The sequence below is a fragment of the Mya arenaria genome, chromosome 13 (assembly GCF_026914265.1).
Source record: "Mya arenaria isolate MELC-2E11 chromosome 13, ASM2691426v1".
Lineage (NCBI taxonomy): Eukaryota > Metazoa > Mollusca > Bivalvia > Myida > Myidae > Mya > Mya arenaria.
The window spans coordinates 11,265,302-11,284,505 of record NC_069134.1 but is presented as its reverse complement, the minus strand read 5'-3'; the positions used below and the strand labels follow the sequence as shown (position 1 = coordinate 11,284,505).

General features: G+C 36.3%; 1 protein-coding gene across 3 annotated transcripts in view; it reads right to left on the bottom strand.

The window, feature by feature from the left end:
- The window catches only part of LOC128213365 (rho-associated protein kinase 1-like), a 42,370-nt gene that overhangs the window by 18,908 nt on the left and 4,258 nt on the right, over nt 1–19,204 (bottom strand). For 2 of the 3 annotated variants that reach the window (XM_052919011.1, XM_052919010.1), the window contains exons 3-21: nt 17,446–17,530; nt 14,482–14,642; nt 13,174–13,251; nt 12,492–12,667; nt 12,114–12,198; nt 10,803–10,947; nt 9,378–9,516; nt 9,022–9,113; nt 8,421–8,580; nt 8,031–8,067; nt 7,393–7,407; nt 3,919–3,939; nt 3,008–3,096; nt 2,636–2,744; nt 2,179–2,337; nt 1,897–1,977; nt 1,066–1,231; nt 560–817; nt 221–381 (exon numbers count right to left, since the gene is read on the bottom strand). In XM_052919011.1, coding sequence (XP_052774971.1) covers nt 221–381; nt 560–817; nt 1,066–1,231; nt 1,897–1,977; nt 2,179–2,337; nt 2,636–2,744; nt 3,008–3,096; nt 3,919–3,939; nt 7,393–7,407; nt 8,031–8,067; nt 8,421–8,580; nt 9,022–9,113; nt 9,378–9,516; nt 10,803–10,947; nt 12,114–12,198; nt 12,492–12,667; nt 13,174–13,251; nt 14,482–14,642; nt 17,446–17,530 — 2,217 coding nt within the window. The remainder of the gene's footprint in view (nt 1–220; nt 382–559; nt 818–1,065; nt 1,232–1,896; nt 1,978–2,178; nt 2,338–2,635; nt 2,745–3,007; nt 3,097–3,918; nt 3,940–7,392; nt 7,408–8,030; nt 8,068–8,420; nt 8,581–9,021; nt 9,114–9,377; nt 9,517–10,802; nt 10,948–12,113; nt 12,199–12,491; nt 12,668–13,173; nt 13,252–14,481; nt 14,643–17,445; nt 17,531–19,204) is intronic. The other variant, XM_052919012.1, reaches the window with a different exon arrangement.

The window sequence follows — 19,204 nt, the reverse complement described above, 5'->3', positions numbered from 1 at the left end:
GAGCCTTTGAAGAAGCAACTGCATTTGTTGAGGCCTTCATGCTTCAGTTACTGCTTTTATGTTTTTAATTTATGGCAATACAGAGTCATGTGTAACTGTTTGGACTTCAACCACATAGAAACCAAAAGAATGACAATACCCTAGTCTCTTGTTGTTTTTTTAAAAAACAACAACAAACAAAAAAGACAAACTAAAATAAATGAAAATAACCTTCCCATACCTTTTCCACCTCATGCTGTAGGTTAATGGTGAGTGCCTGCACCTGTCCACGGACCTGTTGGAGGTCTACATTTAACCCACTCCGCTCCTTCTCCAAGGATAACAAACGTTCCTCCGCTCTCTTATGCTGCTGCTGATCCATCTCAAGCTTCCGCTGCATTTCTGTGTAAGAAATAGTCTTGTTACAATTCAATTATTTGCTTCAGCCCAGTTTTTTTAGAGATATTCACAATCGATTATCTGCATAAGTTCATCATAACACCCTTAAATTAACAAATTTTATTAAATATTAAAACATTGGTTATCCCAGTGTATTAATTCATACATTCAGTGCACCTACCCCTGATCACTTCTAGATTAGCCTCCTCGGTTGACATGAGAATATTTTTCTTATCAAGGTTGAACTTGGCAACAGTCTCCTTATGAGTTCCTCTCTCTGCCTCCAACATGTCCGAGAATCGTTGGCGCTCCAGTTCTGCCTCATTTTTAGCCTTCTCTAGCACACTTATGGCGTTCTGTAATCGGAGGATCTCGGTGGAGCTGTAGTGGTCTTTATCTTTCGTTTTATCAAGCTCAGATTGAAGGTAGCGGAGTCGATCTGAATACATGGAATGGTAGAAAAGGGAATATTTCATTTTTACAGCTGAAAGAGGTTTCTACATTAAAATGATATAAAAAAACCAACCTGATTCTTACCATACATAGACTTTGTCAGGTAGTTAAGTATAGCAGTAAACATTTTTACTTAATTCTTAATAATTCAAGAAATGTATGCCTTTACTGCCTCTTAAATTTGTTCAACTTTAACAGTGAATTTGTTGGGGAATTTTTTTAATTTAAACTGACCACGTAGTTCAGCTGTCTGTTCGGAGACCTGGTTCCTATTTAACGTTTCGCTCTCCAGCGCCAATCTCAGATCCCGTAACTCCTTCTCCACTGCAGATTTCGCACTTTGTAGTTCAGAGTATTTTGCAGTAAGATCTTGCAGATTTTGTTCTGTTGTTGCAAGTCGCTGAAATAGATGACATTTAATTCAGTCATAATAAATCAATTTTTTTGTCAAATTAGCTCAATATACATCACTCAATAGGTCAAGAGATGTTTAGCTTATTCAAAATGTCTTGCAAATAACACTTTAAAGTAAAATATAAATCCTTATAGATCAATGATAGGAAATGCCAGCTTCAAATGTTCATATTTTTTGTCTTTAAATATGCATGAAAGAATGTTGGAGCAGCATTTAAGCCGGATGTTTTCGATTGACAAAAGTGATTTTGCAGGAAAATGCAGATATATAGCGGAAAAAGTCAATGCTGCAGACCCATTTTCAAATGTCTGACCTAGTTTTTGACCAGAGATGAACCATATTCACAATGGTGCTAAATATCATGCTGAGAAATATTCTGACTCAAGTTTCTTAAAGACTGGATGAATTTTCGAAAGGAATAAGAAACATCAAAACAAAATAGTCGTAATATTTGACCTAGTGTTTTTACCAGAGATGACTTTTATTCACAATGGTCTTAAATAATACCATACTGACAGATATTCTGACCAAGTATCAGGGCGATAAGATAATAACATTTGTATTTATGATACAGCAGTAATGGAATGCCTGTTTGCTGCAAATCTAGTACCTGGAATTTTTCAATAGAAAAACTGGCTTAACATACAGACCTGTTGTACATCAGAAAGCTGTTTTTTGGCCTTGTTGGCATTGTCCTTTTCTTGTCGGTACTTTTCCTTGCTTTCTGAAACCTGATCAAATAAGAATGCATTTTAACATAGTCAAATGTATCTATGTTGAAATGTGATACCTCCTAACAGGAACAAAGTATCCTTTTAAAATATATCTTGAGAAGAATTCTGAGAACAAAATTTGACATTTTAAAGGACTTGTACTATAAATAGATGAAATTGTTGATGTTATTATTAGATTGTAAACCTTCATAACTGTACCATTTTTTCAAGGGAGGAAACCCTTTCAGAGTTGTTTGTCTTGTCAGCCTCCATATCGCGGAATCGCCCTATCTCAGAGTCCAGTTGGCGTTCACGATCTTTGATAACCAGTTCTAGCTTTCTCCGGTTTTCACCCTCAAACTCTAGCTTTCTTTGAAGCTGTTAATAAATTCCAAACAATTATTTTTGTTAGGGTATTTCAACTGAATGGAGCCTTTTCTAATCTTACTATGCCACAAACATGTTTGATGAAACTTAGTAAGACCATCAGAGTTCATAATACAAGGATTAATCAAAGTATTTAAACAAAGAAAAATCTAAAAATCAAATACAAACAAGCCAAGTAACAATGAAAATTAACTGTATACATATATTTAGGCATTTGTTTAATCAGAAAACAGTATATTTCTCCACTGATAAACAGGAGTGATGGAAAAGAGCCCGATGTAAGCCTTACCTCCTTCATGTCGTGTTTGGAGAGTGCAAGCGACTTCTCAAGTTCCCGAGCTTCCCGACGTAACTGGCCTTCCTCTGACTGGATACGGTCAAAGTCCTTCTTCATAGTCCTGTTTAATGTAAATATTGAAATTTTCTTGCTAAGAGATGAAATTTCCTCACTTCAATTTACTGTTGAAAAGCTAGTCTAGGTAAAGCGTACAGCATAAACATAAATCAAAGTTCCAACTTTACACATGAAATGCTGAATAAGGTAAAACATTTATCCCTTAGATTTATACTGAGGGTCTCTAAGCAAGGAAAAGAAATGACTAAGTGATATTGCACTAATATAATTCAGTGTAGAACCCTTACATCCCACATTGCCACTTACATGAATTTTTTCTCCCACTCCATGTTGTTTGATTTTGCTGACCGGACCTGGTCCTCCAACTGTCGATATTTCTGATCCATACCCGCTTCCTGTCATACATAGAAAACTAAATGTGTAGATCAGTGTTAGGGACATCTACATACTTTGTTTGTAAACACTTTAAAGGGACTCGCTCATGGTTTGTCAAATGATTTTTTTTGAAAGAAATAAAATGTGGCAAATCATTATCAGTATTTAAACTAAGATACCTCCAGCTGGAACCCTTCAGCAACTGTTGATATATGCTCAAATATTGTTTTCAAAAGGTTAAAATATCCATCTTTATTGTATAAGGCCTTGTGGCCTAGTGGTCAAGGCATCGGTTTTCTAAAAAAAAATCTTGACTTTAGTGATGTGGGCTCGCACCCCACTTAAACCATTTTGTTTCTTACTTTAATCATATTTTTTTTCTTCAATTCCGATATCATAGAGTGAAATAATGATAAAATAAGTGTTTTCAGATGCATTAACTGGAAAACTAATTTTTGGTACAAAAAAATGAGCCAATCCCTTTAAATGTGATTTGAGGGTATGCCTGCAAGACTTTGGAAACACCTCCTTTTACAGTAGTTCAAGTTGTTAACTACAATGTCGCAAGATCTTCACCAGTTTCAACAGCCTGTGCATTACTTGAGGAGCTTTAACTTTGTAAAATTAATGAAATAATTGGTAATAACTGAATAGTCATGACTAAAACCAGTGTAGCTACTTCTGAAACTAACTGAAAAGCCATGACTTTAACAAGTGTGACTACTACTGAAATTGGAATAACATAAGAGCCATAACTATTACAAGTTTAGCTACTTCAACGCTGTTACATGTTGAAAACCACCTTGTAACTGTCCAAAGATTGGCGAGAACTTTTTACTTACCGAAGGTGCAATTTTGCTGCCCTGAAAAAACAATGGAAGTGATAACTCATATTACGGCATAACATCATAAATTATTAAGAATGACAATGTGGAAAATGTGTATGGCATGTATGCTAATCATTCAAAAATATATATACCAACCAATGATATATATAGATTGGGTTTCTTTTTTTGTATTCTAATATCAAGGCTTGATTAGCAAAATAACATGTATTATCACCTTAGTTTGATGAAAAATTTTCATTCAAAATGTCAACTTCTAGGTGATGAAAACAGCTAAAAATGTAGACAAAACCTCCAAACATATAAGGTCAGCTGCATAGTTGACAAGCGTTTAGAGCCTAATTTAACTAAATAACAAGGATTTCCTTCAAAATGTGAACCTCTAGGTGATGAAAATAGCGAAAAAAATGACAAAACTTCCAAACATATAACATCATCTTCATAGTTGGCAAGCATTTAGACCTTGATATAACTGCAAGATAAGCAACTCTATGAATACAACAGTCAGATCATAACACAGTGAATGTTTCAAGCCATGCAAGTGCATGCAAAATAACAGTACAACAGTCAAAACAGGATTTTATTATAAACTTAAAATCTGCTTTGGTTATTATATTACCACATGCAAAAGTTATCAGATTTTCGTCATAATTCTGTTTATTATATTTTTGTACAAAAAGGGTAAAACATGGATAAAACTAGAGATTGCTTTTTTGAAAAAGCGCTTGTCTCCCCTATTGTGTGGTCGTAGCTGAGAAAAAATAAATGATGGACATGAAATTTGTAACTTTGGACTGGAGACAAACCAACAGTGAAGTTTGGTTTATTCGATTATATTAAATAGTGAAGAGAAGAAAGTGTTGTTGATTAATCATGGAAAATGTAAACGAAGTTTGCATTGTATGAAGTTCCTGGGCGCAAGCGTTATTCAATTATTGATCGGAAACCATTTTTCAGCTCACAGTCATCGTGACCATGACCTTTTACCTACTGATCACAACATCAATAGGGATCATCTACATAACCAACTTGCATACCAAGTATTAAGTTCTTGGGTGCAAGTGTTCTTTAGTTACTGAGCGGTAACCATTTCTTCAACTCAAGGTCATGGCAACCTTGACCTTTGACCTACTGATCTCAAAATCAATAGGGGTCATCTACTAGTCATGACCGACTAGCGTACCAAGAATGAAGTTCCTGGGTACAAGCGTTCTTAAGTTATTGAGCAGAAACCATTTTTAAGCTTAAGGTCACCGCCAACGTATCATTTTTTACCTGAAGGTAACCTTGACCTTTGACCTTTTGATCTGAAAATCAATAGGGGTCATCTTCTAGTCATGAACAACTAGCTTACCAAGTATGAAGTTCCTGAAACCAAAGGATCTTTAGTTATTGAGCGGAAACTTTTTCTTCACTTCAAGGTCATGGCAACCTTGTCCTTTGACCTAGTGATCTCAAAATCAATATGGGTCATCTTCTAGTCATGACCAACTAGCATACCAAGTATGAAATTCCTGGTTGCAAGCGTTCTCTAGTTATTGAGCGGAAACAGTTTCTTCACCTCAAGGTCACGGTGACCTTGACCATTGACCTACTGATCTCAAAATCAATAGGAGTCATCTACTAGTCATGAACAACTATGAAGTTCCTGGGTACAAGCTTTCTTTAGTTATTGAGCAGAAACCATTTTTAAGCTTAAGGTCACTGCCAACATAACATTTTTTACCTGAAGGTAACCTTGACCTTTGACCTTTTGATCTCAAAATCAATAGGAGTCATCTAATAGTCATGAACAACTAGCATACCAAGTATGAAGTTCCTGGACCCAAAGGATCTTTAGTTATTGAGTGGAAACCGTTTCTTCACCTCAAGGTCACGTTGACCCTGATCTTTGACCTAGTGACCCCAAATTCAATAGGGGTCATCTACTAGTCATGACCAACTAGCATACCAAGTATGAAGTTCCTGGGTCTAAGAGTTCTATAGTTATTGGGCGGAAACGAAGTGTGACGTACTGACTGACTGACTGACAGACTGATGGACTGACTGACGGACAGGGCAAAAACAATATGTCTCCCCATGAATGGGGGAGACATAAAGATATTACACGCAAATGATTTTTACATGGAAGGTCACCACGACCTTGACTATTGACCTTGTTACCCCCAAAACAATTGGGATCATCTAGACATCATGACCAACCTCACTTCAAAGTTTGGTGAACCTAGATCAAAGCATTCTCCTGATATTGCACGGAAATATTTTTTTACATTAGAGGTCACAGCGACGTTGACCTTTGACCTTGTGACCCCCCAAAATATAGGAGTTTTCTAAACCTCATGATCAACCTCCCTACCAAGTTTGGTGAACCTAGGTCAAACCATTCTCAAGATATTGAGCGGAAATGTTTTTTACATTGGGGGTCGCGGCGACCTTGACCTTTGACCTAGTGACCCCAAAAACAATAGGGATCTTCTACACCTCATGACCAACCTCCCTACCAAGTTTGGTGAACCTAGGTCAAACCGTTCTCAAGATTTTGAGCAGAAATGTTTTTTATATTGGGGGTCGCCGCGACCTTGACCTTTGACCTAGTGACCCCAAAAACTATAGGGATCCTCTACACCTCACGACCAACCTCCCTACCAAGTTTGGTGATCCTAGGTCATGCGGTTTTCCAGTTATCGATCGGAAACGAAGTGTGACGTACGGACGGACTGACGGACTACCGGACTGACGGACAGGGCAAAAACAATATGTCTCCCCCAGAGAGGGGGAGACATAATTACTATAAATCACTAGATAAAACTACCTAATGTACACAGTATAAAAGTAACCTAAATTTGTGATTTTTTACTATAAAATCATGTTCATTACACTACAAAAGTTTTTTTCTATCTAAGAAATAAAGCCTATCAAAAGCATAGAAATAAAGAAATGAAGTTTTCTCATTCAATAATAAAGTATAATATGGACAAATATGAACATTTAAATATGTGTTTTCCACATTCATCAGCAAAAAGTACTTTTAACAACCTGACAAGACAAGAGCATCGACAGCGGACACTAACATTCTTTTAGAGAGGGGCATATCGCAACTATTTTAGGCAGCTATGGAACTATATGTGTGCATACTGCCATAGTGAAGATATGTGCCAAGATGCATGTTAACATTTTTAACAGTTTTCATGTTTTTTGGCCAACATAAAAGGTTAAAATACACAGACGACAAAACCAAGGCTGTGCCAATACAAAAACAGATGAGCTTATTTTGTTTTAAATAATAATCGTTCCCACATAACTCAACTGAATGGAGAGCTATTATGTAAAACAAGTAATCAACAAATTTACAATGTAACCCAGCACATTTTTCTCTGATGAATGTGGTCGTTTATTCTAGAGTAATGTATAATAACAGATGAAATGAGTAGGAATCGTGCAACATTCACCACAAAACAAGAAAGGACTTACATCCACATAGTCGCCCTTCAAGAACACAGCCAAAAGGTTCAAATATTATAGTACAGCAATCAAAATCAAACTGGGATACAGGCTTAGTTAAGACTGAGCATTGTTGAACACAATTCAAAAAGTATAATTCAGCAGATAAGATGTTTAGCCTGCATACCAAGTTTAAAGACTCCACATTAAGTCATGCAAAGATTATCTATCGGAGACATAAGTGTGACACAGCTGATGCCACCAGAAAAAGTAGTCCTTATTTGTCTGCCATGCTTCGTAGGTAAAACAATGCAGAGATATTACTATTAAACACAGCAACCTTGTTTTCCTTTATTGTTAATGTTAGGAATCAAAGAACAAACTGCAAAACTTCACACCAAATCATTCGTAAACTTTTAGAAAGCCATGGCATTAATATCTCATCAAAGTTTTTTAAATTAGATCATAAAACAAGAAATTATATTTTTTATCTTCCATGTAAAATAGTAAATACCAACTTTATGAAATGCCAACATTAGATTTTCATAAAGATCAGTGAGTTCAATTCAGCTAATAATCCTATGACTTGACCCAATGTGAGAGAAAAACCACTCACACTACCATCACCATTTATCTACCATAAGTACAAGCCAGGATTAAAGACTTACATTTGTTTGTATTGCACTTTTCCCTGATGACAATAACCTGAAAGTGAAGAAGAAATAACAGATATGTTTGACACTGTTCCAACATGTTTCATTGAGGTAACAACATCAAGTACAGTTCAACATTACAGTATAATAACCATACAAGGTCTTGGTACCCGTTACAACATGTCTCTTTCATCTTCTGACTAAAGGCCATAGTCATTGTCAACAACTGAAAATAGCTAGCCAGATTTTCCCTCCTTATTCTTGGCATTTAATGCCCAGACTTAACCACAGCATGTTCTACTTGGAAATCATTTAACATCATACTCTTGTCAAGTTGGAAAAACTGATTTTTTACATTACAACAAAATATCTGATCTAGTCTGTAACCAGAGACCATACACTTACTGGTACTCCTTGTTATATGTGAAGCCGATGAAGGCTAGATGGTTCCCAGCATAAGCTTTTGGCACCTCAAAGTTTCCCTCTGGGCTGTTATCCTTCTCCACATCCTCAAAGTGGCTCGTGTCATCATCCCCCATCAATTCCGGAACCACCGGCGGGGTCGCTAACAGGGGATATCAGCTGTTTAATCACATGAACACTTATTCTTTTTATTAAAACGTATTTAACATAAATGTAGATAGCTGCTTCACTATTAATCGATAAGACCATTATGAGGAACAACATCAGCTGTTGGCTCCACAAATTCTAAGCTGGAATCTTACATGTGAAGCTACTGGAAACAACATAAAAACAGAGCTTAACCAAAGCTATTCTATTCAGCTAGTTATTATACAACTTGACCCATTGTGAGAGCCCATTTAAACATAAAAACCCACCGAGGAAGGCAAAACAAAGAAATTTTATGAGGGAAACTCCTGTTTGTTTTTGCTTCTAATTTAACAAACATCAGAGGGACGGTTCAATTCCTGCATGCCATCCTTGGGTGGATAGTATGTATAAATGGAATATCTTTAATCTTCTACTTGACAGAGAGCGCGCTTACTGCCCCTGATGTTACTCCAGTTCCACTGGTCGTTCTTGAAGAATCGGTGGCCCTTAATTTCCTCGATACCATGCTTCCCTAGTCGCTCATTTCTGCAAATGCATCATTATATTTAAGTATGTTGTAAAAAAATATTTTGATTTTTTAGGGATAAATTCATTGAAACAGTTCAGTTTTCAATGGATGTACATCTAAACATTATGAATTAAATGTGATATTAAAACATAAGATTTTTACTGGGGATGTTTGATGCCAAACTAAAATTGTTCAAATGACCTTCTTACATCCTCATGACATAATGCAAATACCTCATTACAATAATTGGCTGATTCTTGCTATAGGCTCTCCTGACTCACCTATCAGTGAGGAAAGCACATATCAAGCTCTTGGCATCGTTGGACATTTCAATATCATTGGGGAATTCTAGAGAGTTTTTATGGTCCATGATCTTTCCATATGTACCAACCAGAGATTCTGCATAGAACGGAGTATCACCTGAAATATACAAACTTGAACACATGAAAACTTCCTTCAAGTAGCTAAGGGTTAAACACACAAGCTTTAATGTCTTTTGGTCTTCAGCCTAAGAATATAAAACAAGAAACAATGCAATGCAACGAAACCAGGTTTTCAATGATTGACAGAAGAACTTCATCCTTCTCTGATTAAGTTTCAACCGTTTTTCTATTTTAAGTAACAGTGACCATGACCTTGACCCCAGGAGCCCCAAACACAATCCAATGAAATACCTCCATAAACTCTTCCTAAATACCAAGTTTAGTCAAGATATGTCAGCCCTAGCTTAAGTTATTCAATTTCATTTTTCTATTTTTAGGAACATTAACCATGACCTTGACCCCAGGGGCCCCAAACCCAATCCCATGAAAAGTCTCCATAAACTCTTTTTATATACAAAGTTTGGTCAAGTTATGTCAGCCTCAACTAAAGTTATTCAGCTTCATGGTTAAGTTTGACACAGACTGCCCGCCCGCCTGCCCGAACAACGATGTATGTCATTATAATAACCAGGTTTCGCTTTGTGAAAACCTGCTTAAAATCAAATATTCAGTTCTATGATTTTTTTTATCATCAGATGAAGGCGTAACACCAAAACATTTAGAGTTCTAAAAAACTTAGCATTTTTGTGTGATTTATTTCGAGCTATAAAATACTAAACTATTAACAAGTAGCCTAACATTTAAACGCAACTTCCTTCAGTCCTTTTTAAGTTTGCATCACTTTATAAACTTTACTTTCGTACTTTCTTCAGAAAGGTCTCCATAAACTCTTTTTATATACAAAGTTTGGTCAAGTTATGTCAGCCTCAACTAAAGTTATTCAGCTTCATGGTTAAGTTTGACACAGACAGCCCGCCCACCTGTCCGAACAACGATGTATGTCATTATAATAACCAGGTTTCGCTTTGTGAAAACCTGCTTCAAATCAAATATTCAGTTCTATGATTTTTTTATCATCAGATGAAGGCGTAACACAGAGTTCTAAAAAACTTAGCATTTTTGTGTGATTTATTTCGAGCTATAAAATACTAAACTATTAACAAGTAGCCTAACATTTAAACGCAACTTCCTTCAGTCCTTTTTAAGTTTGCATCACTTTATAAACTTTACTTTCTTACTTTCTTCAAAACAAATTGCAGAGGAACAGCAGTACCTTTACAAGAAAATATCCTGATAAACTTAAGGGATATGTAAGAACAGAACAGAATAATCCTATTATCATTAAACTTAAGAACAATAGAACTAAATCATCCCAACACTCACCAACCAACATTTCATAGAGAAAGACGCCAACGGACCACCAATCACATTCTCTGCCATAGTAGCCATTACCACCCTGAGATTTGAGCACTTCTGGCGAGATGTAGTCTGGCGTCCCAACTGCTGTGTCTGACCGCACCATACCATCCTATACACAGAAAACATTGTTTATAAAGCAAAGGCACCATTTAGTTCTAACCACCACAAAATACTTGCCCATTCTGTTAAATGTCCACTTTTTCTACCTATCTAATCATCCATAGTAAACAACCAAATCCAACCTGCTGTTGCTAGTGTCGCTATATTCACGTTGGGGGTCTTGGTTGGTGATTCAGCCAAGGTCAGGTCAATATTCACTTAGGGGGCCTGGATTGGAGACTCAGCCAAGGTCAGCAATGTTACGGGCCCATATTCACTAAGGGGGCCTTAGTTGGAGACTCAGCCAAGGTCAGCCATGTTAATGGCACATATTCACTAAGGGGGCCTGAGTTGGAGTCTAAGCCAAGGTCAGCCATGTTAATGGCACATATTCACTTAGGGGGCCTGGATTGGAGACTAAGCCAAGGTCAGCCATGTTAAGGGCTAATATTCACTTAGAGGGCCTGAGCTGTTCAGACATGATTTTTTTAAATACAGTGGAAATAGGGCCGTCTTATCAATAAACATGTATGCAATATATGTTGTTTTTTTCCAATTGTTTTTCCTTGGTTGTAATCAAACATTTTTTTAAACATATAGACAGCTTAAGACAATTTAAATTTTAGTATTTACAAGTCAATATCTTAATTGGATTTCTGACACTCAACATATTATTTAATTTAATTTCCTGATCCTACAATATATCCCCATACAATTGCTGATTACATGGAGCCAATATTTGATAAACTTCATTATAGCAAAACCAATTATTGGTTACACAAACATGCTTTCACTTGTAATGCTTCTGGTCCAAATCCTCGAAACTTCTTATAAAACTTAACAGGCTTAGGTAGCTTATTTTAGTTAGCCAAAATACATACTTAAATTTGGTTTTGATAAATGAAGAATGGTTCATTCTGATATTCCTAAACTTTAAAATTAACTGTATCTGTAGTCTTATTATTCTAATAGATTTAAATATTAAACAAATTATAGGAAACAAAAATAGTTAGCTTAGCTTAATTCTGTAATAAGTGCCATAAGAAATTTTAAGAAATCTGGGCCATTTTAAATTAAAATGAAATTATGATAAGCAGAATTAAGAGATGGGTCTGAAAATCAGGCTTGAGATATTTGTGAATCGCTGTCTATCTCCTTCTCCAACAAAAGGCTTACCCGATCCATTCTCATACATGTTCCAAAGTCAGCCAACTTCAAGTGACCCTGTCTGTCCAGCAGCATGTTGTCAGGCTTCACATCTCTACAATACACACACAGCTTGTATGTAAAAACAGGTATCAAAATGTGTTTGTACATTACTTAGCTTAAAATGTGAATACATGTTTATAAAAGCATTTGTAAAGCCTGGTTCATAGCATGGAAGGCATGTAATGACATAAAACAGTGTGTTGTAACATTTCACAGCAGTAAGTATCAAACAATTTTACTTCAACAGCTGATAAGCAAAACTGACTGCAATTGTATACTTGACCTCTTCACTGCATATAGGACATTTGTGTGAAACCTTACACTTTCCTTACAAGCCCCATATACCTGTGAACAAATCCCATGGAATGGATTGCGTCTAGTGAGAGTACAACCTCTGCACAGTAGAACTTTGCCCACTTTTCAGGTACGTCATAGTTGCTCATGAGGTTAACGAGGTCGCCTCCAGGCATATAGTCCATCACCATGTACAGGTATTTCTCATCTTGGAATGAATAGTGTAACTGTAACAAGTAAGAATGATTCAATTAGAAACATGATTGAAATTAATATGTTGCATACATATATAACACGAATTAACTTCATGGAGACTGGTTGTTTATACCATTTTAACCTTGCCACAATTATAGAAAAAGAAGACATTTATTAACTATAAGCCAACAGCCAATGAGTTACATATAATATAAACATGTACATAATATAAACATTTCTGTTATAACAACTTTCAAAATCAATCATAATGTATAAACAAACACATTTATATACATAACACTTTTCATGAGTAGGTTCACTATAGTAGACTAGTGACATGGTTTGTGACACTCAGCCGCATAAATAACAGGTCCATGAGAGGGTAACTAGGGCAGAGGCATTGCTTGTGCCCCTCAGCCCCATTAATAACAGGTCCATGAGAGGGTAAACTAAAGCATCCAATGAAAGGTCTCCATTAACTCTTCCTATATACCAATTTTCGTCACAATATGTCAACCCATGGAGTTTCACTTCTTACCTGAACAATCCACTCGCTGTTGGCATTGGCCATTATTTCACGTTCTTCCCAGAAGAACGCTGTGTCTGCTCGCTTTATCTGAAAGTTACACAAGAAACAGTTAAAATATTCTTTAAAACTGTGACAAGTTCATAAATGTAATACAATATACTTTCAGACATTTAAAGATTCATATCGGATCAAGTGATTTAATGCAAATAAATTGAATTGATTTGAGCAGAATCCAAAGCTGAACTAGAAATGCTGCAATCTGAATTTTTCACAAATATAACTAGTTATAGTTATTATATTTGAGTAACAGTAATCCCATATATGCCAAATGCATTTCTAAAGTATGTCTCCATATGATCTTGCTAATTACTAAGTGTCATTACTATACATCATTGCTAAATAATGTTATTGATTGGAAACTGTTTCTTCTACTTTAAGTGACAGTAACCTTGACCTCACAGACTCAAAATGCAATCTCAAGCTACATCTCCATGTGAGCATACATCAAACCAAGTTCCTTCACTAAACATTGTTTTTTTTTTAATATTAAATAACAGTCACCTTAATCACACATACTGTACTCAAAATACAATACAAGTGTCTGAGCTTGCTATATCAGTGTGTGAATACCACATGATTAATTGCCTCATAAATGCAACAGTTGAAAGGCAATATTTTGCTTCGAATGTAGACATTAAACAAAGATAACTTTCCCATTTTAAATGAATATTAGCGCAGTCTATGCCGCTTACAGAGCCCCGCCTTCGGTCTTTTACCAAAGTTTGATTGAGAGTGTAGTTTCTTAAAACACTCAAACTTTTCATAATACTGACGGAGCACTGTCAAAACATTATTTTGGAAACAGGTTTGTCAAAGTGTTTGATTAAACTTATCACCTTATCAAACTCCGGTAATAAAATGAAGGCGTGGCTCTTTAAGCGGCTAATACTGCCCTTTGTTTTATTTTAAATGGTGTAGTAAAAGAAGTTATCCTTGATTTAAGTCTTCATTTTAAGCAAAATGTTGCCTTCTGACATGGCATATATGACGTAATTTATCACGTGGTGTACACATACTGAATATACCAAGTTAAATCACTTTACTTTCTTCCTGACTTAAGTCATTGCGTCATCAACCACCAGTTTGATGCACAGACACCTGCCCAGACACGCACCCAATGACATCCTCATTCAAATAATTTGGTTTTTTATCGAGATACTGGCAATTCCTTTGGCCGAAAACAAAATAACTTTTCAAAATTTCTCGTGAAAATAAAATGAAAATTTAAACATAGAAATATGTGTACAACTGACGTACCATTTCATATTTGCTGAGTAGTTTCATAGCGAACACACATTTTGAGATCTTATGTCGCACGAGCTGTACCTCACCAAACGCCCCACGACCTATCACCTTTATCACACTAAAGTCGTCATGGCGCATGCGGTTCTTTGTTATAACATCAAAGGAATTTTTGTCTGTAAAAAGAAGAAAGTGTTAGTACCTCTGACGTGTCACAAAATACAATGTACATGTAGGTTTGACTAATGTTTTTGTTGGGTGAATCACATACTTAAGTGAGATATCAAAGAAAATCTCTATTACTCATACTTTAGTCCTCAGTACATTTGCTCAAGGACTTTCGAAACTGACACTAGCACTGTTTTCTAACCAGGAAATGGTCTCATTGTTATTCATCAGTTGTACAAAACAAACTATAGAAAACAAGTATTAAACAAGATCAGAGAGTACACAAATACTCAAGGATGTGATTTACTTGGCAGCTGAAGGGCTGAAACCATCTCGGCAATGGGTTGGGTGGGTGCTTAAGGCCCCAAATGGGGTAAAATGGGGTGAAGCACCCTGCTTCAGGACTTTTAAGAAGCTCTTTCGGGGGGCTCTTATGATTTCATATTTGAAGCAAACTAGAGTGTCAATCCTAACAACAAATAAAGTAATAACCAAAAGCAACTAGAGCTGTCACAGGAGTGACGAATACCCCCAAATGCCGCCTGGACACAGGAATGGCAAACCATTCCTTTGAAAAGAGGCCATAACTCCAAGGTTACCGCACACTGCATCTTCTTTTATCATGCATGTATTGTTTAATTTAAATCTGTTGAGTAATTTAGAAGTTACACTGCTGACAAGAAAAACTAGCCTTTCATAAGTTATCGTCCGGAAACCGTTTTTCTATTTTAAGTAACAGTGACCTTGACCTTGGCCCCACCAGCCCCAATATCGAACTTGACCTGTATCTTCTGATATTACACCTGTGTACCAAAAATTGTTCAAATCTGTCTAGCCTTTCATGAGTTATCGTCCGTAAACCGTTTTTCTATTTTTAGTAACAGTGACCTTGACCTTGGCCCCACCAGCCCCAGATCGAACTTGCCCTGTATCTTCTGATGTTACACCTGTGTACCAAAAATTGTTCAAATCTGTCAAGCCTTTCATGATTTATCGTCTGGAAACCGTTTTTCTATTTTTAGTAACAGTGACCTTGACCTTGGCCCCACCAGCCCCAATATCGAACTTGACCTGTATCTTCTGATGTTACATCTGTGTACCAAAAATTGTTCAAATCTGTCTAGCCTTTCATGAGTTATCGTCCGGAAACCGTTTTTCTATTTTTAGTAACAGTGACCTTGACCGTGGCCCCACCAGCCCCAATATCGAACTTGACCTGTATCTTCTGATGTTACACCTGTGTACCAAAAATTGTTCAAATCTGTCAAGCTTTTCATGATTTATCGTCCGGAAACCATTTTTCTATTATTAGTAACAGTGACCTTGACCTTGGCCCCACCAGCCCCAATATTGAACTTGACCTATATCTTCTGATGTTACACCTGTGTACCAAACTGTATCTTCTGATGTTACACCTGTGTACCAAATATTGTCCAAATCTGTCAAGCCTTTCATGAGTTATCGTCTGGAAACTGTTTTTCTATTTTTAGTAACAGTGACCTTGACCTTGGCCCCACCAGCCCCAATATCAAACTTGACCTGTATCATCTGATGTTACATCTGTGTACCAAAAATTGTTCAAATCTGTCTAGCCTTTCATGAGTTATCGTCCGGAAACCGTTTTTCTATTTTTAGTAACAGTGACCTTGACCATGGCCCCACCAGCCCCAATATCGAACTTGACCTGTATCTTCTGATGTTACACCTGTGTACCAAAAATTGTTCAAATCTGTCAAGCTTTTCATGTTTTTTATGTCGGAAACCGTTTTTCTATTATTAGTAACAGTGACCTTGACCTTGGCCCCAACAGCCCCAATATTGAACTTGACCTATATCTTCTGATGTTACACCTGTGTACCAAACTGTATCTTCTGGTGTTACGCCTGTGTACCAAAAAGTGTTCAAATCTGTCTAGCCTTTCATGAGTTATCGTCCGGAAACTGTTTTTCTATTTTTAGTTACAGTGACCTTGACCTTGGCCCCACCAGCCCCAATATCGAACTTGACCTGTATCTTCTGATGTTACACCTGTGTACCAAAAATTGTTCAAATCTGTCTAGCCTTTCATGAGTTATCGCCTGGAAACCGTTTTTCTATTTTTAGTAACAGTGACCTTGACCTTGGCCCCACCAGCCCCAATATCGAACTTGACCTGTATCTTCTGATGTTACACGTGTGTACCAAATATTGTCCAAATCTGTCAAGCCTTTCATGAGTTATCGTCCGGAAACCGTTTTTCTATTTTTAGTAACAGTGACCTTGACCTTGGCCCAACCAGCCCCAATATCGAACTTGACCTGTATCTTCTGATGTTACACCTGTGTACCAAAATTTTTTCAAATCTGTCAAGCCTTTTATGAGTTATCGTCCGGAAACCGTTTTTCTATTTTTAGTAACAGTGACCTTGACCCAACCAGCCCCAATATCGAACTTGACCTGTATCTTCTGATGTTACACCTGTGTACCAAAATTTTTTCAAATCCGTCAAGCCTTTCATGAGTTATCGTCCGTAAACCGTTTTTCTATTTTTAGTAACAGTGACCTTGACCTTGGCCCAACCAGCCCCTATATCAAACTTGACTTGTATCTTCTGATGTTACATCTGTGTACCAAAAAATTTTCAAATCTGTCTAGCCTTTTATGAGTTATCGTCCGAAAACCATGAAAACCGACAGACCGACCGACAAGCTCACTCCTATATACCCCCTCAAACTTCGTTTGAGGGGGTATAACAACTTTTTTATATCATCATTTTGTTTGTCCCAGGTGCCGGGAAATATGCGGACAAATCACATCCCTGTTATTCCTTACATTTGTTGAGGAACTGTTCTACACTCTTGTTCCTGCTGCGGATGGCCTGATGGTCCAGATCCCGAACCAACGCAACTATCCCATCCTGAATTGTAAGGGGTATGATTGATTTATATCATATCCATTTAATATATTACTTTATGAGCAGGTACAAATTTGCTGCACACCAATGTTTGTGTGTTTCTAGGTGGATTAAAACTACAGTAAATATTAGATGAGAAGTGAGAGATAGAATACCCAATAGGAATCTATGCTGTAAACATTCCTAATATGGTGGGTATTCACTATTGGTCATCTTTTCCACTTCAGGGTTACAACACATTAATCTCATTTAAAATTTTACTCTACATCTAATACAGTCAGTTTGACTGACATTCTATTGAACGATAAAACCACAAGGCAGACAAACAATGAATACTAAGGTCAAGGAAGTAAATTCATTTACAACAAATGCCTTACATTTTTTTACAACATGTGTCCATTAAATACATTTGTTTGTCTTGTATGCTGTAATTCTATAATGGCGATTCAGCTCATTTATCTAAAAGCAAGCCTCATGTTTACCTATTTTTAAACAATATATCTAGCTGTAAATGAGCTATCTTTATGCATTTGATTGCGTCACATCACAAACACATTAATTTTATTTTCTGAGCTCTTCATGCATTTTACAATCTATTACCACACTATCAAGTCTGAAAACAGTCTCAACTCAGTAAATTGCTGATTTATCTATATAAATTATCTTTCAATGTTTCAAAGCAATGTTGATTTTCACTATAAGGTTGATGGTAGAAAGAAAATAGGCCAAATATTTCACCCTAGGATAATGCTATATTAGCATGTTTGCCCAGTTTTTAAATCTGTAAAAATCTAGTAAGTGACTGACAGAATATCCCAGTATTATCGGATAAGAAACATTAGGTTATTCAGGAAATATGTGGATCTGATATATTCTAGTCTAATAAATTTCATAGTGTAAGCAATAGAGTAGGGGCCATTTTATTAACAAAGTATCACAGAATTTCAAATGAATATTATCAATTGAGCGTCACATATGGAATCAAAAGTTTAACTTTGCCTTAACTGACCAATAAAACTACTATTTAGGAAATCTATTATAATTACTAGAAAAATTGATGTGAAAATGCGGTCATCAAATATAATTATGTTAATAAGATGTGTAGAGATTTGTTTTATTTACTGCAAAAGATTCCGACCAGCTTGTTTGGCCTGGGTCAATTTTGTCATGAATGCCCTACCTCCATTATCTTTGTGCAGTTATGAGTTTGGGTTGAGTTACACTTGTGAATATAAGTGCAAGATTTGTTCAAGTTTGACCAGGTAACTTGGATACATTTCAGAACTGATTCTATAAACATTTATATCCTCATTAACAGGATCACTGGCAAGGCCTTTATACATCTGGCTTTTCGATTATTTGTGAACACCTTGGGCAGAAACAGACAGTTGTAAGCAACAAAAGTAAACAATAAGGCACCATATTTCACCGATATAAACAAAAGAAGCCATTAATAAACTGATGGGAACTATTTTCACCATCCCCACAGCTAAAAATAAATATCTTTACCTGGTAAAACATATCAGCTAAATATAAACTTTTAATTAATTATCAATGAAGAGAGGGAAAATTAGGTAATTATGGCAGAGCTGGCATGACTTTTCTGCAATAAAGCACCAGGTAAACTTGTGTGAGTTATGAATATAAAGACAGTAATTGGCTGAATGAAGATTGACT